Genomic DNA, 26,242 nt, shown 5'->3' with positions numbered 1-26,242 from the left:
GTACGACAGGTGTTGTTGATGAAGCAGAGATTTGTACGACAGGTGTTGTTGATGAAGCAGAGGACACTTTCTCTTCCGGAACACCTGGTCTTATTCTCCTCATACTTTTTCAATGATCTCCGTGTAAATCTATGTTTGTTTATATATTGACCTCATTTGATTGATTTGGGGTTAGAATGATGATTTTGTTTTTATGTCAGTACTCTCTGTTTGTGATAGGTGGTCTCATTTAGTTGGCTATGATATCTCTGGGTGTCATACAGATACTGTAGGTCTATGGGATTACATATTGGACTCTACCGGAAGGTCTCTGGGATTATATATTGGACTCTACCGCATACAATTTAACTCTGCATTACCATGTGTTGCTTCAGTTTTACAGACATTTAACGCAGAAAAAAGTTATTGGAAAACCTAATAAAACTATAAATGTTCCAAACAAATATTCAGGGTTGTTTGAAGCGATTGGCACTCATAAATCTGTCAACTGAAAACTAAAGTCGAAGTATGAAACAGGTATGTGAACGTACTTCCTGGTTGTCTTTGCTGTGTCTGATGAAGTCTCAAGTGGATGACACTTGCTATATCTAAACTGCTCAAGTTGTTCCTGGTAGGATTGTCATATCTGTAATTACGACTGGAAAGTTGACATGTTTCTGATAAATCTTTACTGTGTTACAGAGATATGTGTAATACACAAAGATTGTACATATGTATTATCTGTATAATCCTAATAAAGTCGTCAGATCAGACATGGTGTATCAGGCGACTAATATTACATAATTTGTCTTTTATTTATATTTTACATTACATAATCCAAACTGATTTTTTTTTATGATTCTCAGTGTTTAAATCTTAAATTTTTTTTTTAAGTTTAAATTTTCTATTTTTTAGACTCAGTATGACCTTGATGTAGTCATACAAACAACCAATGATAAAACTCAGTATGAAAACTGATGCAGGAAAAGTATGTCTTCAAATTATTGACACTGCTAAAAGTGTTAGCCTTTGTAATTTTTTGGTGAAACTGTCTCCTGCACTTTAATAAAGCACTTACAGTTCTATATTTGTTTAGGACATGACTCAGTAAGGGTTGTGGAATTAGAAAAGACAATTGTTTAACCCTGAATCATTTCAAACTGCACGGTATTGCTCTTGGGTTGTGTATGTTTGTAAGAGGAAACCGAACCTTCCATATCTAATCAACTGAATACATAGGTAGCACCTATCACCTCAACAGACAATGCAATTCTGAAACTCAAATCACCCCAAGATTGCCAATGAAATAACTGTTTGATCAGGGTCCATCATAGAAGCCAAATAGATAATAGTTATAACATGCAGACATATTCTAGAGCTATAAATATCAGTAAATAATTCTAATGAAAACAGACTATGGCAATGTAGTGAAAAACTTTGAATAAAAGAATTAAATACTGACTAAAAACTTAATACATGAGATGTAAGGGGTGTTTTATTGAAGACGGTGGATGATGATGACAATGGCGATGTAGGGGTCGTGGTCTGGATTCACCATCTTATGACTCATTCTTGTGTCTCCTAGCGGGCAAATGTCACCACGTCAGGGCGTTTACACCCATTCTCATGCTGCTTCCTTCAGTCCAAATTCATCTGTTGCTAGGCAATGCCATTATTATTTACTGTCGCTAGGCAACTTAACCAATTACACATCACTTAGATGTGCAAAAACATTTGTTTCTCCAAGAATTAATTGTGAGGAATTGATATAAGACTGTATTAAGACTACTTCTAAGGTTCTTGAAGTTTTGTGGCTTACAGAAATCTCCTCTGAGAATGATTAATGGTACATAGTAAAACATTTATCACACAGTTATAATGAGTTTGTCAAGAGTTGAAGAGAAAATTTGAAAAATCAATATTTTTTTGTTTAAGGTATTCAAGGCATTTGCATTTTAATTTTGGCAGAAATATCATGGATAGGATGTATTTCTGGAGAATAAAAGATTAACAATTTATTTGTTCACATTGAACAATTATTTTCTTTGATGATAGAAACATTACATAGGTGACTAAGTTGTACATACATTAGGCCAATCCTTTATCAGTCTTCGTTATGTCTATAATGCTGATTACAATTATGACTCATTCAAATGAAATGTAATTTGGCAACCAAATAATTTACATGTATATTATTTTAATGAAGGAAGTACATTCATTGTTTTGAAAAACTATTACTTTAATGACATGTTACAATCTTTGATAGAATGTTACTTTGATTTATCTGTAAGAGTATAAATATGTATCGTTGTTTATAGAGGTGAGGTGTGTATGTAGATTAGAGAGGGCACCTGCTGCTCTCTTGGTGAGTAGTTCCTGAGGAGGTGCTAATTAATTAGCCTAGTTGTTCTAATTGCTCTTTTCTTAATTAAGACTCAGATTTAATTGTTTTTTTTTGTACTTGAAATTGATTTTTTTGGCAGTTTCAAATGGTTTTTTTCCTAATTACATGTAGAGTATTACAACTGGAGTAGAAGATTAATCACCAATTGTTGATATATAATGATATTTGTTTAGATATGTATTAATATGCCAGGCATTTGTACAGTTACAGTAAATCAGTTAAAACTTACTTACAATTTCCTTTATTGGATTTAGATATAGTTTAAAATTTTATGCTTACACAACTATTATATGAAATAATATGTAAGTTAATTAGAATATAATTAATAGTGGAATTACATCATAACTGGATATTAAAGCATCTCTGTTGAGTAGTGAATTACCAGGTAAATGATATCTGGTGAGTAGTGAATTACCAGGTAAATTATATCTGGTGAGTAGTGAGTGAATTACCAGGTAAATTATATCTGGGGAGTAGTGAATTACCAGTTAAATTATATCTGGGGAGTAGTGAATTACCAGGTAAATTATATCTGGGGAGTAGTGAATTACCAGTTAAATTATATCTGGTGAGTAGTGAGTGAATTACCAGGTAAATTATATCTGGTGAGTAGTGAATTACCAGTTAAATTATATCTGGTGAGGAATCAATTAAAATATATCTGGTGACTAATAATTATCAATGATGTTACAAACATATTTGTGTTGAATTTGTAACTAGGAAATATCAAATTTTTAATGTTTATTTTGTTTTGTATTTTAAACAGATGTCAACTCCTCAGCCAATCAAGACGCGCCTGGAAAGAGCGCCACGGAAACAGAGGACGCGGAAATCTACCACTTCTACCTTGGTTAGATCGCATAGCATGCCAGAAAGTTTGGACAAACTGCATAAATGTCGGAAAAGGCATAGTGTGTTAGGTGAGTTGTACAGCCACTTCAGAGAAAAATATATTATAAAACTTCTTATTTGTTTTAAAATGTTATGCAAAATCTCTACACAAAATTGATAATACATACAAGTGTATAGAAAAACACATCAAATTGTACCCCCATCTGAATCTTCTCACAGTATTTGGTATTTATTTGTATACATTCTATAACAATTGAAATTTATCAACTTAAATCACAACCAAGTATGTTTTCAAGTCTATGGCGATTTGTCAGGAAATGAGTAAAAACTGGTAAGATGTTGTTGAGGTTCTGGTATATTGTTACAGTGCTGGGTATATTATTATCAGTATTACAGAAGTTGTTAATGATTGTCAGATGTTGATTTGCCTAGCATGTGTTAGACCATTTATTTATTTGTTTGTTTCCCATGGAGTAATTGACACTTGTGACTCATTAGTGTTTGTTTACAATTTAACACTAGTGGGACCTTTCACAGCTTACAGGGATTACTGCTCCACATAATCCACCTTAATCCTCTCACTACTTTCCCAGGACGGGACATTCATTTTATGTACATTTATTGACTTGATAACATTGATTAACTGATTATGAGTTATATATTGACTTTTATCAGTTTATTAGGATATGATGATCTATGTTGACTTAGATAAATGTACTGTGATATGTCATGTAAAAAAACTTAAATCTCATCATCATGGGGATATACTAGTAATGTTTTAACTGTGACAATAATATTATTATACCATGGAATCGCTTCGTAAACCAATTCATTACGTGAAAAAAATGCAATGCTGTATGATGAACTTTGACCTCACAGGATGTAGTAATCTCCATGGAGATGAATTCCATCACCTTGACGATGACAGTAGTTCTGATGATGGCTCTGATTACTCCATGGACCGTATAAGTTTACATGAGAAAAGTATGAGTGTGCGTTCATCACAGGCCCAGCTGTCTACTCTGGACGAGGTGAGTAAAAATATTGGTTTGGTGTCTGATAATGGATGTTTAAAATGTAAACAGATCAGTATATGATTATCATAAACATATATTGTATCTCCCTTTGCCGTTACCTGTGTGTCTAGATGTCTGCCGTAAGTCCTAATGTTTGGTTTAGCCTCTAGATGTCTACCATAAGTCCTAATGTTTAGTTTAGCCTCTAGATGTCTACCATAAGTCCTAATGTTTAGTTTAGCCTCTAGATGTCTACCATAAGTCCTAATGTTTAGTTTAGCCTCTAGATGTCTACCATAAGTCCTAATGTTTGGTTTAGGATATCTGTGAGCTGTTGTAGAAGGTATATCTCAGTATGTCCACATGCTGAGTTGTCTCCCCTGAGTTCCCTGTCACTGTCAGTGGTTCATCCTCGGGTGACATTTCAAGGAAGAAACTAATAAATGATAAATACATAGTAATACATGTACTACAGATTTCTTACTGTTACCATGGTGATGTTGCTGTCTGTATGTCCATGTTTAATGTTAAAGGTCAAGGTCACTCCAAAAAAACACACTGAAATATCAAGACAAAAAAATCATTAATCATTAATGAAAAACATTTCTAAAATGAAATATTTGTTTTTAATAAAAAATGAAGTAATTATGGAACATGATTTGAATGATAGAATTTGGGACACAGTAACAAGTGGTAACATGAGATCAGATTCTTCGTAGGAGGTAAGGGAGACCTAGATATATTGTTTCCTGACTTGGTAGTGATTCACAGGTGTGTTGTGCTGTCAGTAGTGATATATGACTTTGAATAGTTGTCTTCTCTACAGACTATATTTCAACATGTTTCCCCCTTAATGCTGTAAAATGTTTCTTTTTAATAATATAAACCTATTACATAACTCAAATAGAGTGAAATTGATAAAAACTACATCAGTAAGGTGTATTACTGTGGTACATTTTGTTCAGTTACATACTGTGTATGTCGAACTGTGGTTATCACTGTAAGTAAATCTGGTAAAAATCTTAATTTCTACCAGTAAATCTGGTAAACATCTTAATTTCTACCAGTAAATCTGGTAAAAATCTTAATTTCTACCAGTAAATCTGGTAAAAATCCTAATTTCTACCAGTAAATCTGGTAAACATCATAATTTCTACCAGTAAATCTGGTAAATGTCTTAATTTCTGCCAGTAAATCTGTTAAACATTTTAATTTCTGCCAGTAAATCTGGAGATGATGTACATTTCGGATGAATGTAAATAGCAATGTAGACAATGGTAGGTAATAATAATTGCCAAATATTCTAAAAACTTTTTTTTTTTCAAATACACATTTTAAATATTCTTCAGCACAATTCTTAAGGTCTTATTTAATAACAATACGCATGGTATCTTTTGTGAAGATTTTCATGCTAATTTATAATGTTACAAAAAAAATTGGAATAGTAACTTTTACCTGAAAATTAAACATGCATTGATTGTCATTGCATGGACATGATTTAGAGTGGACAGTTTTGACTCATATTTTTTTTCAATAGACAAAGTCTAATATATAATCAACAGTGTAAGATTTGACGCTGAAGGTAATGTAGCTGGTATACATTGTCTTCTCCATCAGGATTTGTTGGACAAGGAATTACTTATCAGCAAGAATTGGACAGCTTCACAAACAGTCCAAGTAACTCTAACATATGAGGATGGGTTTCACTAAAAAAATATTTAAGTTTTTTTTTTTATATCTTAGAAGATAGTAAGTACTTTCTTTCAGTTTTGTTTAAAAAGCCATCCTTTCTTTAATAGACATTCATGGAAAATAAAGGGGAAACAAATTCTAATCTGCCTTGTACAGGATTCATAGTGGAAGGGATCAGATGTTATTCTGAGTGTTTGGAAAACATTGACTTGACCCAGAAATCCTCTGGTGACGTCTGTGTCAGAATAATATGCACTTTATATGTTTGGATGATAAACATTTTGAAGAAGTTGGATGTTCTAGGAACTTCTGTAAGACAGTGGTGGATCAATAACTCAGAGATTGAAATCTTCAGTCAGAGTTGGCTGATTGCAGCCTTTTGACTTTCAGAAAATAACTAATTCCATATATTATTCTTATTATTTCCATATAAAAAAAGTTCAGCCTTCCTGAAGACTTTTCATTTACATCTCTGATGAGGACAGGATGCCATGGACTGTTTTATGATAGTTATGGGTTTTGCAAACCTCAGTAATCATTGACATCATAAATACATTTTACTGGGAAAAAGTGACATTGAGGTAGTTCTACCGAAATATTTACAAAATCATGTATATTTAAATCCAGTATAAAAAAAAATTGTCATTAGAAGGCCACTCATACATAAGACACTGTGCATGTATAGATAGATACCATAGTGAAGTGATTATTGAACCTTAAAAGTTTTATATATTTGTATAAAAATTTAAGTATAAATCTGCTGTAAACTAATGGTGGCTAGCATTGTCCTACATGTACAGGGCTCTCAGACTTCAAGCTTAGGTCCATGTCTGTCTGGAAATCTGAGTCAATCAGGGATTAAGAGTTGTATCCTGGAGTTCTGGGGCCCTTGTCAAATCAGAGTTGTATCCTGGAGTTCTGGGCCCCTTGTCAAATCAGAGTTGTATCCTGGAGTTCTGGGGCCCTTGTCAAATCAGAGTTGTATCCTGGAGTTCTGGGGCCCTTGTCAAATCAGAGTTGTATCCTGGACTTTTGGGGCCCTTGTCAAATCAGAGTTGTATCCTGGAGTTCTGGGGCCCTTGTCAAATCAGAGTTGTATCCTGGAGTTCTGGGGCCCTTGTCAAATCAGAGTTGTATCCTGAGTTCTGGGGCCCTTGTCAAATCAGAGTTGTATCCTGGAGTTCTGGGGCCCTTGTCAAATCAGAGTTGTACCCTGGAGTTCTGGGGCCCTTGTCAAATCAGAGTTGTATCCTGAAGTTCTGGGCCCTTGTCAAATCAGAGTTGTACCCTGGAGTTCTGGGGCCCTTGTCAAATCAGAGTTGTATCCTGAGTTCTGGGGCCCTTGTCAAATCAGAGTTGTATCCTGGAGTTCTGGGGCCCTTGTCAAATCAGAGTTGCATGTCCTTTACCAGCCTCTATGTTTTAAGTGTCTTTCATAATACTAATAGTCAAGATGTGTCCCTCTAGAGCCCCATTGCCTACGTCTTGGTCCCCTTCTGTTAAAGTTTTGAGCCTCTACCTGAAATCTAGGTTGTGGCCAAACTTTGAGTTCAAATCTGCATCCTTTATTGAGATGCTAATATGAAATCGTTGGAAGCCCATTATTTGTTGGAAGCCCATTATTTGATGGAAGCCCATTATTTGATGGAAGCCCATTATTTGATCAAAGATCCTTGGCTATCTAAGAGACATGATTCTTTCTTGGTTTCACCAAAGTCTCATTGTTGTCCCTCTGGAGCCCCCAGACTTTCTACATTGTGAAGACTGTGACTCCATAAAGTCAAGTTATAGCACCGTCAGTTTCCGACTCTAAATGCTTCCTCGTTATTGATTAGCAGGGCCCAGGATTACGATGTTTCATGTATCAGAGTGAGACAGTCTATCGAACACTGTGTAAGGTGTTGTTACAAACCCAAACCAAATATCAGCACACTGCCATTAGATACTGGCACCTAAATTCTTGACTTTGATATTATCTGCATAATATATTTTGGTAAAGTCTTTTCCAGTAAACAGCATATAAACATCAAGGCACCTGCAGAGTGCCTTCCTGATATCTATCACCGCTACCTACCACTCAGGGTATTCTGTAATCTTGATAAAAAGAAAAGTGTATGTGGGTTCCACAGTGAAAAATCTCCTATTCGACCAGTTAGGGTGCTTCTTTACTCATACAGAACTTTTTCTTTCCTCCAATCTACCTTAAATTTCCTTTTATATTTTTGTGATCATAGACACTTTGAGGTTTATTTTGTTTTCGAGAAAGAAAATATTTACATTCTGAAGCCGTGAGCTTGTTGTGACAAGATTGGTTGTGGAAAAAGACATGTGCCTATAATGTTGGTAAAATCTGTTATCTACACTGGCTGATCAATTTTATACCAGCAGAGAGGATCAATTCAAAGGAGAGTTTGTGTCTGAGGAAAAGACAAAATGATTGTGTTCATTCAGCAGATCTTAGATACGCCATTGAGGAGGGTTATATAATCTGGATGTGTGTATTTTAATGCTGAGGAATTTTAATGATGATTATAACTAAATGTGCTGTGTGTTAGGACACACTGAAATATCCTGGAATGTTTGGCTCTAGATCTGAAGACATCAATTTCCAAATGTCTTCCTTCAAGGTTATAATATTAAACCATAAAAACAGCAATATTCACATGTTGAATAATTATTTTCAGGATGGAGTGTTTTCCTCAAGACATTGGTAACTAAGTTTAAATGATCTTTCTTTTATCACCTGTATAATTTAATTCCAAAACAATTATGCAAAATGTCTGTGCCATGAATTTCTAATGAGGAATTATTAATACGAACCAGACTAGTGATGTTCTGTGATAGCGTGGCGTTATCTGTGACACAGAGAAGAAGTCGGGAACACGCTTAGTGCATTATGTGCATCACATTTGCACTTTATTAGAAGGACGCAGTTCATCACCACGCTGGCCGTGTTGATTGTGTGATTGGGAGTTCTGTTACAAAACATCATACCCTTCAGGACTAGAGAAACAGGAATCCCACTTGGACAATTTATTATAAAACATTCCTCTGGATCACTTCAACATGTGCTAGGAATACAAACATGGGAATTATAGCATTAAGTTTAGAAGAAATTGAGAGAAAAAAAAATTGATGTTGGACCTGTACGTACAGATACTCTGACTGATTGACTGGATTTTTGGAACTGGACAAGAGATTGAGTAGTAAAGACGGGATTGTTGGACAAGAGATTGAGTAAAACACGCTATCAGAGAAGTGTGCTGTAACTTATCAAAAGGGAGAATTTAATCTGTTGGAGAAATGTCAAAATAATGAGGATGTTATGTAGTTGTGAAGGAATGCTTGTGTCCAGCACACAAGTAGTACACACTAATTAAGTATACACTAACCATACATCTGTAGCATTGGTCCAATTAATCAATATCGGTCTTCATTGTTTTAATGAATATTTTCAAATTTGAGTGGAGGTGTGGTGTTTTGTATACTTTTTCCTACACCAAAACACAATTAGTTTTATATGGAGGACGTTACATCACGGTTAAATCTCACCAGGAGGAGGCGACCGGGCCTGTGTAACATCAGTAGGCTTATTACACTAATTTGTGTATTATTACGAAGGCAGAAGTAAAGCTGTTGTTTCTACATATTTCATAAGAATCTGGCTGAATTACAACCTAGTACTGGAGCTGTGTACACTGTCCAGGTGTTATAAACATGCTGATGTTTCCCCAGAAGTGTGCTAACCTTACTTGGATGTTTTAACATTTTGAACATTTTTTCTCTCATTTAGAATTTCTCATTATAAACCGAGCTGGCCCACCTGTTACCACTGGAGAAGTGTGTTCTGGAAGTTCAGAATAATGGCAGGAAATCGCCAAGATAGTGTTTACTGACTGAGTCACAAACAAAACAATCGTTCGTATGAACCTCAGAAGTCAAAAATGGATTTTGTTTGCTAATATATTTTGGCAACTCTTCTTTTAAAACAGAAGGTGACCTTTTGTATTATAGCGTTACGATGTGGAAAAAATTTTCAAAAGTTAAACTGCCATGTTTTTCTGTCCACGAACTTTGAGAGTGTACCTTTCCATTTTATATTGAAGTGATTCGATTTTTATCTGCGTACAAGGAAACATTACCACAACTAAAAACAAGGAACGTGAACCGTCAATATTCAGGATGTGAACTCATTCTTGATCATTTGGTTTTTACCAAGGCGTGGATGTGTTTTAGTGATAGATCATTATACATGGAGATGTAGTGATGCTTTCACATCACCATGGCAACTTGTCCAGAGTGTGGACTTCCTGTACCCGTTTTTAAGGTTGGTTCAGTGGTGTGTTTGGATGTGAGGGAAAATAAGTAAAAATTAAATGTAGTTTTATGCAGCTCTATCTTCAGATGTATACAAAAAGGTTTAAATGAATCCTTAGTTTTGAGCATCCTGTTTGAAACGTTTAGGGTTTGTATTTTTTTAAGAATGGTTCGTTGCCATGTCTTGTCTTGTATGTATATATACCTCCTATAAAGGAGCACCTCGGGTTGGAGTGGAAACAGTTGTATCCATCACCTCGAATATATCAACACTTATTATATATATATTATTAAGTTATACACCATCTGTCTATACATGTATATCTCTTTGTTAACAGTTCGTTAAAATTTGAGATAGATGGAGTGAGACTGTACAAAATACTAGATTTAATCGAGCTCAAGTCTCTTGTATCTTCGGTATTCAATGTTGCATAATGCTCACATATTCTTAATGGAGGAGGTCTCTTAACACAGGTGGTCTCTAATTAGAGGGAATTGCATGAATGAAATTCAGTGTTTCAAATCTCTTTCTTCATTCACTCTTGCTAAATTGTGGTCATATTTTTTATGAATGATACAATTCTACATCAGAAAATTATGTGTTAAATAAGGAATCAATGTTCTTATATGAGGTTGATTATTATTAATGTATGAAGTGTTTCCAGGGAGTAAGTTAAGGAAACATAGCTCCAGGCCTGCTAATGTGTGTGTGTCGTGCTATGATTTATACATCATGAATGATTTAGACCCGCCACTGCCAGCTAATATTAATACAGCCCTATGAGGGAGATTTCCAGGATAGGATAGAAGCCTATATATGTATCTATATATAGGCTGCCAGGCTGTTTATAGGATTCTTGCCCGTGTACTAGGGCTTCTACTGTTTTATGCCAATGCAATCTTATTGATTTTTCAGATTGAAGTTCTGAACTAAAATAGGGAAACATTTGATTCACAAATTCTGTGATAGTTTGATGGTGTGTGGTTTTTTATACCTGGATTAATGTTTTTCCATCATTTCTAGGCAGTATGATAAGTAAAATTATAGTTATTATAAATGATCGAGGTACGAACAATTTCATTCCTCAAATAATGTTGCAGGACTAAAACTGAAATATTTTCTTCATTTAAATTCAAATTTCTTCGTTTATATATGCATGAAAAAGATGGGTTAAGTTTGTTAGTTTAAAGTTCGTTATTAGAATTTCCGAAATACAGCTGATCTTGATTACTTCAAAATTCATCTCATCATCATCTTAATTGCATTAGGGGAGATAACTCATCACATAACACAAGTACACTGTTCCTTTATTGTTGTTCACAGATCTACTTCAGACAAAATAGTTTATTTTATGGATGTTTAAAGTGTAATTAAAACTTGTTTTATAGGTTATTAAGCACCTGACCCTTTCTTTGTGAGCTTTGCAGTGTGTGAAATAAATACATCTAGAAACAAAGAAATTTAACCTTTTAATATACATCACCTCAACAGCAAAGCTAATCTACTATTATTCCTAAAGTTTGATATCAGATATTCAGTAAAAATATTATTTTCTGAGTTGTTGGCTGTAAGCTGTTCATGCTTTGGAGGTTTGTTAAGTTGTGGATTACTGGCGAGGCTCATTATAGAAATAACACTGTAGGGTGTCTGTCTGTGGGGTGACTAGCTGTAGGGTGTCTTGTGAGTGGTTACGATCAATAACTAATTAAACTCTAAACAATAAACTACGGCAAGTGGAGAACAGCAATTAGTGTATATCAGTTCAATAAAAAATAGAAAAAGAAATAAAATAGGAAAAAAAAATTGTAAAAATATTGCTGTGATGTAGATTGTTTGACTGTGTTTGAGTATTTGAAATTCATTCTTTGAACATTGGTGTATATATGTTTACAAACGTTTAGGAAGCCTAATTGGTGAATATATGTTTACTAACGTTTAGGAAGCCTAATTGGTGTATATATGTTTATTACATTTTTACTAGTGAAATATCAAAAATTATTCATTCTATAAAAGTGATATTTTTCACTAGTGAAGAATATCATATTTTTCACTAGTGAAAAATATCACTTTTGCTGATTTGACCAATCAAATTCAAGATTAGAAAATACCAAAATAATTGACCAATCAGAAAGCCTGACATATATGTCAGCACCTGGACAGGGGAAACTACTGTTTTTGTTTACAAATTATCGCTGTAGTCCTAGTTAGCATACGGGGTAGGGTTTTCGTTGATAAAAAATGTAATAAACAGAATATCTAACAGTGTCTTCAGTAATACCAAATATATTTCACTCGTGCGGCTAATATTTTGATATTTTTCACTCGTGCTGCGCACTTGTGAAAAATATAAAAATATTAGCCCCACTCGTGAAATATATTTGGTATTACTGAAGACACTGTTAGATATCCTCTATTTACTAACGTTTAGGAAGCCTAATTGGTGTATATATGTTTACTAACGTTTAGGAAGCCTAATTGGTGTATATATGTTTACTAACGTTTAGGAAGCCTAATTGGTGTATATATGTTTACTAACGTTTAGGAAGCCTAATTGGTGTATATATGTTTACTAATGTTTAGGAAGCCTAATTGGTGTATATATGTTTACTAACGTTTAGGAAGCCTAATTGGTGTATATATGTTTACTAATGTTTAGGAAGCCTAATTGGTGTATATATGTTTACTAACGTTTAGGAAGCCTAATTGGTGTATATATGTTAACTAACGTTTAGGAAGCCTAATTCATCATTTTTGATTTGTTGTTGTCTATGTTACATTCATTTCTAATCTCAGTTCACATCCTGTTTGTCCTACAAAAAAAATACATATATATATTTAATCATCCTGTAACATTGGACAGTTGTGTATAATCCGTATAAACTTCCTTCCCTGTCCAATCTGACACACTGAGGTACATTTTGGTTATAAATGTTATTAAAAGAACATTTTGGATTAGACAGGCTGTCAGAATACTCTGGATTCGGACAAGACAGGTTTTACACATGCTGGTTCATTGTTTTTGCTTCATAGTAAAAGCAGTATTGGGTAATTGGGACCTGACATTCAATGAAAATTGGTTAGTTTTGATATCCTGATTTGAGGGGTTCTGTGTATACCGATATCCTGATCTGAGGGGTTCAGTGTATACCGATATCCTGATCTGAGGGGTTCAGTGTATACCGATATCCTGATCTGAGGGGTTTAGTGTATACCGATATCCTGATCTGAGGGGTTTAGTGTATACCGATATCCTGATCTGAGGGGTTTAGTGTATACCGATATCCTGATCTGAGGGGTTCTGTGTATACCGATATCCTGATCTGAGGGGTCCAGTGTATACCAATATCCTGATCTGAGGGGTTCAGTGTATACCAATATCCTGATCTGAGGGGTTCAGTGTATACCGATATCCTGATCTGAGGGGTTTAGTGTATACCAATATCCTGATCTGAGGGGTTCTGTGTATACTGATATCCTGATCTGAGGGGTTTAGTGTATACCAATATCCTGATCTGAGGGGTTTAGTGTATACCGATGTCCTGATCTGAGGGGTTCAGTGTATACCAATATCCTGATCTGAGGGGTTCTGTGTATACCAATATCCTGATCTGAGGGGTTTAGTGTATACCGATATCCTGATCTGAGGGGTCCAGTGTATACCGATATCCTGATCTGAGGGGCTCTGTGTATACTGATATCCTGATCTGAGGGGTTTAGTTTATACCTGTGATTTTGAAGCAATATGTTGTTTAGAGCATAAAGCAACCTTGAGATTACTGACATATAAAATTAAGGTTTATTTTGGCACCTAAACCTCTACTGAAGGACATTGGTGTTTATTCTGGTATCTACAGCAGTCGTAGGGAGGACATGGGTGTTTATTCTGGTAAATACAACAGTTGTAGGGGGGACATGGGTGTTTATTCTGGTATCTACAGCAGTCGTAGGGAGGACATGGGTGTTTATTCTGGTATCTACAGCAGTCGTAAGGAGGACATGGGTGTTTATTCTGGTAAATACAACAGTCGTAGGGAGGACATGGGTGTTTATTCTGGTATCTACAGCAGTTGTAAGGAGGACATGGGTGTTTATTCTGGTAAATACAACAGTCGTAGGGAGGACATGGGTGTTTATTCTGGTATCTACAGCAGTTGTAAGGAGGACATTGGTGTTTATTCTGGTAAATACAACAGTCGTAGGGAGGACATGGGTGTTTATTCTGGTAAATACAACAGTCGTAGGGAGGACATGGGTGTTTAATCTGGTAAACACAACAGCTGTAGGGAGGACATGGGTGTTTATTCTGGTAAATACAACAGTCGTAGGGAGGACATGGGTGTTTATTCTGGTAAATACAACAGTCGTAGGGAGGCTGTACTGGTATTGTGGCATTTATTAAGAGGTAAATTCCTGTTCCGTTTTCCATGGTTTTAGTACATTTATACATAAACAAGTACTACTGAAATGATTTTCATTTTATAATGTACTAATTCACGCCTTTTATGTAACCAGGATGTTGGTGCGAGTGCCATAATTTACTGTAAATGTGGAAATTGCTGATAGATAAGCCACAGGACACGATCCACTTAAAAACCCAAAGAAATATTTAAGTACACATTTTGTGGTTTAAAACTGATAGACTGTTCATGCATGAGTATATGTTTGATGTGGTCAGATAGCCACGTGTGACTTGTTCATGTATGACCCATTGACAAATAAGTCACTATAAATTATGGTCATGCTTAGTTTGACCCCGATGTGGACTTCAGGGGAGGGATGGACTCCATTTTTGATTGGTTACTCGGAAATCCAGGGGAGGGAACTCAGTTTTGATAAGTTGGCTATGATTTAACAATGGTGATAATGTACTGTTACACAATCTTTAACAGAGCACACACAAGTTGTAAAAAGAACTCAGAATCAAAATTTACATTTTCTATCAACAGATGCCTGAGGGGGAGAGTTTAACATGTGCTGAGGCATTATGGGACCACATCACCATGGATCCCGAGGAATTGGGTTTCCATGCTGGTGATGTCATCGAGGTGATGGACATGGGTGACAAGGATTGGTGGTGGGGCGCGATTGATGAGCGAGAGGGCTGGTTCCCAGCGACGTTTGTCAGGGTAAGTTTAGCTATGACAACAGCTTAGACCACGAAACTTTAAGAGGTATTTACCCTCATAAATCTTGGATAGTTTTCAAACTTCTCCTACACAACGCCTAATGTTACCTTACTTCTAGAAACCTATAGGATAGAATCGGTCATAAACCAAAAATTACTCATTAGAACCTGATTTGTGTTACAGTTACGAGTGAACCAGGAACCGTACGAGGAAGATACAGTTTCACAGTCCTCTGAGGTCACGCAGTTATCACCAAAGTTACGAAGGGTCAGCGTCATCAACAAGGAGCAGGCCCGCGAAAATGTTGTCAATGAAATCATTAGTGCTGAACGGGAGTACGTCAAGCATCTCAAAGATGTGGTCGAGGTAAACATGATTGAACTTGTACATGTATTTATGCCAAAAATGTTGTATTTTGCAATGTTTTCCTGGAAATCAAATTAAAACTAAAGGGAGATAGAACTCAAACAAACAACATCTAAGATATGTATGTTATTGTATAATATTATTAAAATATCAAATTAATGATATCATCAAAATTACCGACAGTTAATGGAAATTAGATATTGTGATGGTTTAAAATAATGTAATAAATAAATAAATAATAGAAGATATGCTGTCTGATTGTACTGTAATAAGCCAGATCTTTGAGACAGAGTTTGTGTTGGGCTCCTGTATGCTTATAACAGGATAAATATTGGTCAACAAATTTTTTTTTTTTTTGTAACTACAGGATATCAACAATATCCACTTTATAGTTCAAAACATATTTCTGCTTTGTCTGACAGGGGTACATCAAGCATGCTCGGAAGAGGGCAGACATGTTCTCGGAAGACAGAATAAGTGTGATATTTGGCAATATTGAAGACATCTATAGTTTTTCCAACCGCTTCCTCGAATCATTAGACCAAGCGTTTACTTCTGACAGTCCCCACCTCAGTGAATTAGGACACTGCTTTCTCACACAGGTATGTACCATCAACACCTGGTCTGGATTCTTCACAGCAAAGATTATGTTGTCCTACAATATTTTAAAATCTTCATTAGCAGGTGATACCAACAGATCCCTTCAACAATCACGATGGAATTTTTTTAAGACACTTTGACTTAATTTCTCAAATATGAAGTAGGATTGGCAGACATATTAAGATCGTGTCTGTGAGGGTGGGAATATCTCGGAGGAAAATCTTTATGCTGGATTGACAATGATAAAGGAATTTGAAGAGGGATGAGGAATAGCATTATTAGAATCCCTCTTGGTAGACTTTTATGATGGGATAGTTTTAGATCCTAACTGAAAAATGAGGATTTTGTTCTAAAATTCAGAATCAGTTATTAAGATTTCTTCAGACTAACTGTCACCGCAGTATACCTATCTGAGGGTAACACATTACTGTCACCTCAGTATACCTATCTGAGCGTAACACATTACTGTCACCTCAGTATACCTATCTGAGGGTAACACATTACTGTCACCCCAGTATACCTATCTGAGGGTAACACATTATTGTCACCCCAGTATACCTATCTGAGGGTAACACATTACTGTCACCTCAGTACACCTATCTGAGGGTAACACATTACTGTCACCTCAGTATACCTATCTGAGGGTAACACATTACTGTCACCCCAGTATACCTATCTGAGGGTAACACATTTAAGTACCGAGAAATTATACAATAAAGACTGTTTTACTTTTTACAGAGTAAAGAATTTGAGATTTATTCTGACTACTGCAATAACCATCCCTCAGCCTCAGAGGAACTGAAGGATCTCTACCGGAAACAGAAATATAGACATTTCTTTGAGGTAAGTTTAATCACACAAATCTTTAATATCAGTAACTCAGTGACATTTACAATCCTCTTACCCTGTTAATTCTGATATTCCATCCTTGACATTGCACTTTTGTAATTTTACATTTTATCATTTGGACATTTTGAATTTACACACAAGTGTGATGTTTTCAATTTGCTCCCATTGTGACCTTGACCTTGATCTTGACCATAACCTTGCTGTATATGATGATTTACTCATTTTGAATACTAATGTATGAAGTTGAGTCTAACTGTACATACTACATGTAGACTTCACACTACTGTACTCTCAATTTTAGCTGCTACAACTGACCTCACTTTTTAGAGACCTTAACCTTTGACCTCATTGTCACTTTTGATATTTCCAGGCATGTCGACTACTACAGGAGATGATAGAGATTCCACTAGAAGGTTTCTTACTGACTCCCGTACAGAAAATCTGCAAGTACCCCCTCCAACTGGCCGAACTCCTCAAGTACACACCTCCCAGCCACCCTGATTATCATAATGTAGAGGGCGCTCTCGAGGCCATGAAGAAGATTGCGGCACTCATCAATGAACGTAAACGCAAAATGGAAAGCATCGAGAAACTGGCCCGCTGGCAACAGAGTGTAGAGGATTGGCAGGTTGGTAGATACATATCAAAGTTTCCTCCTAATTCAGTTAGTCATTGTGAATCATTTTATATGGACATGTATATATAATAGTAAAAAAGTGAAGACAAAAATTTAATAATTGAAATGTGATTTGGCATGTATGCTGTTTGCATTCCTTTGGGTGATCGTAGATTGTATCAATACAGATATGACAAAGTTCATTTCAACAGATTTGTTACTGGTACTGTTTCCTTATTTCAGGGGCCTGATCTACTAGACAAGAGCTCCGAGCTGATAACATCTGGAGAGTTCAATAAGATCAACTCTGGAGGCTGGTCCCAGGAACGGTACTTCTTCCTGTTTGATCGACAACTGGTTTACTGTAAAAAAGTAAGTTGATGAGGCTTGAGGTTATATGTCAAGTGTTATCAGTCATTGACCCCGATGTGTTGCTGTGTAGAAAGTATTGACAGCTTTAAGGGAGAGGAGATTGACATTTCATTGGGGTTTAGATATTTATAACTGAATTAAAACATCTAACAAGTATCTTATTGAATACAAGCTGCTCAATCTTTAGAATACAGTTAATATTCAAGGATATGTTCATCAAGAATGGAAGTAAAGCGACGATAATAATGATGTATAATTTGCTTGTTAATTCATTTTTATCATTTTATTATGATATATAATTTGTTTAATTCATTTTTATTATGTTAATTATGATATATAATTTGTTTCTTCTGTTGCAGGATCTCCTGAAAAAGAATGGATTTAGTTATAAAGGCCGAGTGGATTTGGATGAATGTGAGTTGATAGCAGTGGAGGATGGAAAAGGTAAAGGTTTAAGCATATCTTTTAGTAATGTTTATTTATTTCACAGAATGAAAAAAAAAGAAAAGGTCTGTGTATAAAGATATCAATATTTCAGTAAATGAACAACTGTTACAATGTTATACTTACATTCATATTATAGTTTTACTAATTCTAAATTCTTGATCATGTCTTTTTTTCATGATGACTACATTCACTCGAATGTTTTATAAAAATTAAGTATTGATTTTTGGAAATGTTTCACCATTTTACCTTGTCTAGTGATTAAAACAAATCAAAATTAAATCAGGAACATTCAGGATATAAAGCAGCTAAAAGTTAAAACAACTTTTATTTTTTCAGATCTGCAGTATAATGTAACAGTAAAGAATGCATGGAAGTTACATGAAACAGTTCGTGATAAGTGGTACCTACTCTATACCAAGACCGCTTCCGAGAAACAAAGATGGATGCGGGCTTTCCAGAAGGAGAGACAAAGAGTGAAGGAAGACCAGGAAAACAGTAAGTCTTTCATTATTGATTCAAAGGAAATCGTTGATAAGCTTGGAAAAAATATAACTTTTAAAAAATGTTAATAGCATTTTCTTTTCTCTACAATTTAGTGTTATCATACTCCTAAAACATGAGGTTTACAGCCATTATACAATAATACCTTACTATAAAACTTCTTTTCCAGACTTTGTGCCTTTTCATTGGAAGAAAACTGTCCTCAACAAGTTAAGAGCAAGTAAAGGTATGCTGTAATTTAATGTTGTTTGTGAAGTGATTATTTAGGAAATATTTCAACTTATTTTGATGTATTTAATGAAGAGATATGGCAACATTGATAATGGTCCCCCAGTCAACTGGCACAACATGTATCTATATTGGATTGGAGATCAAGATTTTGGTTATAATGTCACAGATTGAGTTAGAGATAAATGTTTCGTACAGTTAATTATTGTCATAAACCCAACCTCATAGTTACATGTGACACATCTTAATATTCAAAATATAAAACATTGAATTTGATGGAAAACCTGACTGTAGCATTTGAAAACTATTCAGATTAACAGTTTTTATGCACATTGTCAAATCAAATCTATTTATTAAATGTATATGTGTCTATACACCTGAGAGTAGTCCTTTCTTCAGAACAGTTTATACTTCATAACTCTTTTTATACTGTTATTCTATTACAAGAACTTTTAATATAAATGATTTTCAATATATTAAAAATATCTTATTTACAGAGAAGCTCCAGTCATCCCAGAACACGGTGTCTATACAGTACCAGAAAGAGTTTTTACGAGGAATTCCATCTCACGCGACCCTGCCAAGGTCATACACAAAGAAACAACGCGACAAGAAGAAGGGCTGGTCTTTATTTGGCAACAAAAAATCATCCAAATGAACAAGCACCTGGTTTGTGCAGTGCTAAGAAATGGATGACTTGATTGGTGCGTCGAGACACTCCGGGTCCATCAAATCATTTTTGTGAAACTCGATTACCAAAAATCTCAGGAATGGAATTGTACTTTAAACAACGACAGCAGTGACATTATTTGTCATCATGGTTACTATAGAAGATATTTTTATGACAATAACCAATCCTATATTTGGACAGTTTTTACCACTGAACTCGACCAATACAAAACGTGCCATTGTCCAGATTTTCTGATGATCATGTGTAAAGACACCATCTGTCTCCAGACAAAGTATACTTACAATGATGGACAGATCTACAGACCTAGGTCATGGACTGGACACCAGTGTTAACTGGACCAAGGAATATGGACATGCACAATTAAGTCCAGTTACAAATTCTCCTTGTTGACCAGACCAAGGGATGGACACTAACTACTCATTGTACCGTGGACTCGGTATTCTCAGTTCCCTGGCTATGGAGATCTAGAGGATCCCAGTCAAAGGGATATAAAGAGAACTCAGTCATTAGAGATCTCCAATGTGTTGAGCTATTGAAATAGTTCTTTAAATAAAGAAGATTTTGCAAAAATCTTCACAGCTGACATGAGAGCTACAATCAAAGGGAGATAACCTGCTGATGTGTCCACAGTCAAAAGGCTGTTATACCAGAGAGAGAACAGGGCCAGACTGTTCATTATCAAACATTGATGACCCTGTTTTGGTGCTGATGCCAAAGTGTTAGTGTAACATTGATGACAAACATCTCTGTATGGACCAATTATTTCCCTAACAAAATAGGGAAGTGTGCCTCTCATAGTGTTTGTGAATCAGTGAATCTTTGTTAATGTGGGCATCTTATCTTGTTAAAGGAAATCCTTTCCTTGTATCAAACAATATAAGCAATGGTCCAGGATTGAAATTCGCCCTTATAGGACTGAATTTCTTGATTTGACAAATGCTTGGATGACTTGAGAAGCAGCACCAGGTATACATACCTTATTTTGACATTCATCAGTCAGAATGGCCATGCCTTAGTCAATAAGGATGACTTCCTTGGCTAGAAAAAGAAGGATCTACATGACAAAGATATGCAGGCCATATCTAGTTTAACATATAAACACAATGACATCCTGAATAATTCAATTCAGTTAGGACCAATATACATAATGATTAGTCAGGATGCTAACTGAATATTCATTTAAAGATTTCTCATATTTATTTTCCATTTCTTGGGAATTACCTGGTAACCAGGTTTATGCATAATTATGTATGTCAATATCCAAGTTACAATTTACACAAATATTCATATGGTTGGATATAGATCTGATTAGGATTAACCAATCATATCAAGCCTACTAATGTATTAAACTACACCAATGTAACAGAGTCTGTGATTGGTTTAATTGAGATTGATCTCATTTAGGTAATATTTCACAATGTTATAAATGGAGGTACTTTCTCCATTTACCCCCTCTTCTGGTAGTTATCTATGTGAAAGGTTCATAGAATCATTTAGTAGACAATTTTTACAAACTAACTTTTATTGCAAGAAGGCAATATAAAACTAAAACAAATGAACAGTTTACATACCAAAAATTACCATAGAGCTTTCTAGTTGGACGTATATATAGGTTGGCATATGATTATATGTATGTGATGTTTTTGCGTTTCAGTCAGATGTATTTATATATATGGTGGACACCATTGAATCACATCTTTCTTTCATGTATTTGACATGATTGACATATACCTGTATAAGATAATTATAAATTATACTGATGTCGATTTCTTTTGTGAATTGCTGAATTCAATTATTTTTCCTTAGAGGAAATATAAGGAAATCATTTCAATGTAAGATTTGTTTATGTAACATTTGACCCTGAAGTGTGATGGTTTTATAGAGATCTGACATGGGTTTCTATCATAACCAAATCCTTTAATGTTATAAAGATAGCTGAACTTGTAGGTTGGAATTTGGGTTGGGAGTATAAAGTATTGTTCTGGATTGCTTCCTGCTCATTTTTATAATTTTTCAAAATGCTACAATGCTTTCCATATTGTTATGTGTTGAAACAGTTTCACAAAGCTATCAATGTTACCATGGACCCCATTAGTTGTAAATTTAACAGGACTAGACTTTGCGTTCTGTGGAATATGTCTTACCTGTACATAAAGTGGTCATAATATTTGCTTCAACGTGTACAGGTATTTATAATTACAAATATAAGTTAATTATTGTTAGCTAAATAGATTGCTTAATGACATGGCAGGTGAAAGCCAAAACAGCTATTGTTACGCCCCTGTGGATTATCTTTTAATTACAATTTTTAACTTTGTTGATATTAAACGTACTTTATGATCATGTTGTTGAAATATTCTCAAAAATCAGCAGGAGGCACATCTAGGAAAATATTACCAACCGGGAAAACAGTTGATTAGTGATTAGATTTTTAATGAGGTGTATTATATGGACGTGATGTTAGGGTTTAAGTCCATACTGGTTCATGTTAGGTTGGTGCTAACGAATGGAGGGTACTCAGTCACCGAGACATCATGTTAAAACCTGGCAAAGTGCTGATTTCTCATTATTCATGAATAAATATAATGCATATGTCCAAATATTCATGATTATTTTCTAATCATGTGCGGCTTGATGTGTTTGTATATGTTAAAATGTGATGTGTTTGTACATGTTAAAATGTGATGTGTTTGTACATGTTAAAATGCTGTGTATTTAAGGTACTTGCGTATGTGTGTGATTTGTTTTAACCAAGCTTCCAAATGCTGCAATACTTTTAACTCCTCCGATATAACACCATTTTCAGGCCCCTATACATTATACTATTTTCCAACCCTCATCAGTATATTCTATTACCATTATTCCATTCCAAACATCCATTAAATATTGCACTAAATTCTATGGGCTATGTAAAAATATCCTTCATAATCTAAAAAATATCAGTTCAAATATCTATCAGTACATCTTTTCCTTGACATATACCCTCCTAAATCTTTTTCATCTATATCATGAAACACACCTGCAATTTCAAACTTTATTTGTCCTGATTCAAATATGAGATATTGTTGATTTAGAACTGCCCGCTTCCCATTTAAAAAATTGTAATCTCTAAATGGCTACGGTGAAATCCTGTTTGTGCATTGCGTGCTAGGTTCCAACTTTCATTTTTCGCTTCTGTCCCATTTATGCACTTTGATTGGTCATTTAAAATGAAGACATTTCCATAGTGATCATGTCCTAGCAAGCTGCTGCACATCAAACTGCACAGTAACATGCATTGTTTTTTATTTGCACCATTCACTGTTTCATCGCCACTGGGGCTTTTTCGTTATATTTATTTTGTAAAGTTGAACAGATATTGGCATGGGTGTACAGTACAGTAATATGTTGTGTCTAATGATGTATTGGCTTCAAGTTACTTATTTATAAATCATAACTTTTATAATATTTCATAATTTAATTACCTTTAGGAAAACAATGTTGGAAAAGTATATATTACAAGTTTTACCAGGATTTGTTTTGGCAAATATGAATGTTCACCTGGAGTAATAATCTAGTTACCAAACAGAATCTCTTATCTGGTTTTTGGTAACCTTGGTAACCTTTGTATCCTTGGTATCCTTGGGTGTCCTTTGTTGTCCTTGGTAACCTTTGTATCCTTAGGTGTCCTTGGGTGTCCTTGGGTGTCCTTGGTTGTCCTTGGTAACCTTGGTATCCTTTGTAACCTTGGGTGTCCTTGGTAATCTTGGTAACCTTGGTTTTCTTGGTAACCTTGGGTGTCCTTGGGTGTCCTTGGGTGTCCTTGGTAACCTTGTTATCCTTGGGTGTCCTTGGTAACCTTGGTTTCCTTGGTAACCTTGGTAACCTTGGGTGTCCTTGGTATCCTTGGTAACTTTGGGTGTCCTTGGTAAACTTGTTAACCTTGGTATCCTTGGTAACCTTGGTAACCTTGGGTGTCCTTGGTAACCTTGGGTGTCCTTGGTATCCTTGGTATCCTTGGTAACCTTGGGTGTCCTTGGTAAACTTGGTAACCTTGAATGTTTTTAAGAGTAGAATTATTACGATCTGTCCAAATTAATTTGTTGTTTCTTAATTTTGATATTGTGAAATAAACATATACAAGTAATTTTTACGTACCTCTACCCTCGTAAAAGACTTAAAATCTGAGTAAACTGTATATTAAGTATATACACAATATATATATAAATGTATGGTTGTCCAGCTGATAATAGAAATTACCCGATACTTCAGAACTTGCTTTGTTGACACCCCACATATAATTTTACTGTTAAAAAAAATCTCAATATTTTTTTCTAGTTATTTTGAGAACATCATATGACTCAAATAAGACCTAAGTTACATGTGTGTTGTACATGTGTCAATCAAGTATAAGATTCTAATTCTTCTGCAACACCTGGTTATAAATCTGTCATTTCAGGTGTGCTTTTTCTGGGAAACTAAATGATAGAATAAAATATTCGTAGGCCTTGGTAAATTAGCTGTATATTTTTCACATAATCTAAAAAAATGAAGAAACCTTATTAATTGGGATAGAGTGGATTTTCTTTATTGGTTGTATTTTATTGATAATTGTTGTAAAGTGTCTGAGTATTATGCATATTTATATATCTACCTGTTACATACATACTTCCAACTCCTTATTACATACATTGTAGTCGTAGCATTTCTTTACCATTTCTCATCCACCAATACTTAAATCTTCAGAAGTCCCATCTGATTTACATTTCCTTCACCCCCAGTATTGCAGAATTGACCTTCTTGCTATTGTTGTAGACAAGTCTAATGTTATTTTAAGGGGAGACATGCATACTAGTCAAAGTCTATTTGTGTTTAACGGTGTATATTGTTATATAATTATATAACAATTAAAAAATACACACACATGTGTGTGTATATGTAATAATTTAATATGTATATACATTGTATTTAAGTAGATTGTAAATATAGATCAAGATGTACATATTTTCTCCATTTCAGTGCTAGATGTACAACACAAAAACTAGGTCACAGTTACTTAGTCTACAAACTATTTTAGTCACATCTATCAACATTAATATATCAAAGCTCGGTAGAGCTGGTGGTTTATTCATAACCTGCTATTTCAAAGGCAGGAAGAAAAAATCAATAATAATAAAAATTACAAAACTTTTATTTGTGTTGTATTTTATTGTTTTTTAATTTTGTTTAAAAGGATGTCGACATTTCTATTGAAAAAAGTTGAACCATGTTACCCTTCATATTCGATGTATTCAGGAAACAAATGCCAGTCTGAGTTGAAGCAGTTTTACATGTATATTTTTGAAAATTAAAACTGAGAACTGAGAGAGTTAAGGGATCCTCACCCCTTCAATCAACCGGAAGTTAGCTCCCTAATTCATTACCAAATTACTGTACTTAGCCAGGAGACACTGTTTGTCAGGGTAGGACTCGTTGTGTAGCCGTGGACCTCTGGAACGTAAAACCATGCTCACTCGAGAAGTTGTTTAACTAAGACTATATACAAACTCACCACCATTATGAGTACTATTGCCTATTGTCAGGGCTGCAGTCCTATACGGTATTGTTTACTCCGGAAGTGGTACTATTGTCAGGGCTGCAGTCCTATACGGTATTGTTTACTCCGGAAGTGGTACTATTGTCAGGGCTGCAGTCCTGTACGGTATTGTTTACTCCGGAAGTGGTACTATTGTCAGGGCTGCAGTCCTGTACGGCACTGTTTACTCCGGAAGTGGTACTATTGTCAGGGCTGCAGTCCTGTACGGCACTGTTTACTCCGGAAGTGGTACTATTGTCAGGGCTGCAGTCCTGTACGGCACTGTTTACTCCGGAAGTGGTACTATTGTCAGGGCTGCAGTCCTGTACGGCACTGTTTACTCCGGAAGTGGTACTATTGTCAGGGCTGCAGTCCTGTACGGCACTGTTTACTCCGGAAGTGGTACTATTGTCAGGGCTGCAGTCCTGTACGGCACTGTTCATCCCGGAAGTGGTACTATTGTCAGGGCTGCAGCCCTGTACGGCACTGTTTACTCCGGAAGTGGTACTATTGTCAGGGCTGCAGCCCTGTACGGCACTGTTTACTCCGGAAGTGGTACTATTGTCAGGGCTGCAGTCCTGTACGGCACTGTTTACTCCGGAAGTGGTACTATTGTCAGGGCTGCAGTCCT

General features: G+C 35.3%; 1 protein-coding gene across 5 annotated transcripts in view; it reads left to right on the top strand.

The window, feature by feature from the left end:
* LOC117342707 overlaps positions 1-25,229 on the top strand; it is a 145,550-nt gene extending 120,321 nt beyond the window's left edge. For all 5 annotated transcript variants that reach the window (XM_033904922.1, XM_033904921.1, XM_033904924.1 and 2 more), the window contains 12 exons: positions 3,150-3,303; positions 4,115-4,266; positions 15,208-15,387; positions 15,571-15,753; positions 16,176-16,355; positions 17,092-17,196; positions 17,573-17,830; positions 18,062-18,190; positions 18,550-18,634; positions 18,974-19,132; positions 19,308-19,364; positions 19,864-25,229. In XM_033904922.1, the coding sequence (XP_033760813.1) occupies positions 3,150-3,303; positions 4,115-4,266; positions 15,208-15,387; positions 15,571-15,753; positions 16,176-16,355; positions 17,092-17,196; positions 17,573-17,830; positions 18,062-18,190; positions 18,550-18,634; positions 18,974-19,132; positions 19,308-19,364; positions 19,864-20,024 (1,803 nt within the window). In that variant the 3' untranslated portion in view covers positions 20,025-25,229. The remainder of the gene's footprint in view (positions 1-3,149; positions 3,304-4,114; positions 4,267-15,207; positions 15,388-15,570; positions 15,754-16,175; positions 16,356-17,091; positions 17,197-17,572; positions 17,831-18,061; positions 18,191-18,549; positions 18,635-18,973; positions 19,133-19,307; positions 19,365-19,863) is intronic.
* Positions 25,230-26,242: the final 1,013 nt, after the last annotated feature.

This window comes from Pecten maximus, chromosome 14 (assembly GCF_902652985.1).
Source record: "Pecten maximus chromosome 14, xPecMax1.1, whole genome shotgun sequence".
NCBI lineage: Eukaryota > Metazoa > Mollusca > Bivalvia > Pectinida > Pectinidae > Pecten > Pecten maximus.
Note: the sequence above shows the minus strand (reverse complement) of the source record. Positions and strands in the feature narration are given on the sequence as shown.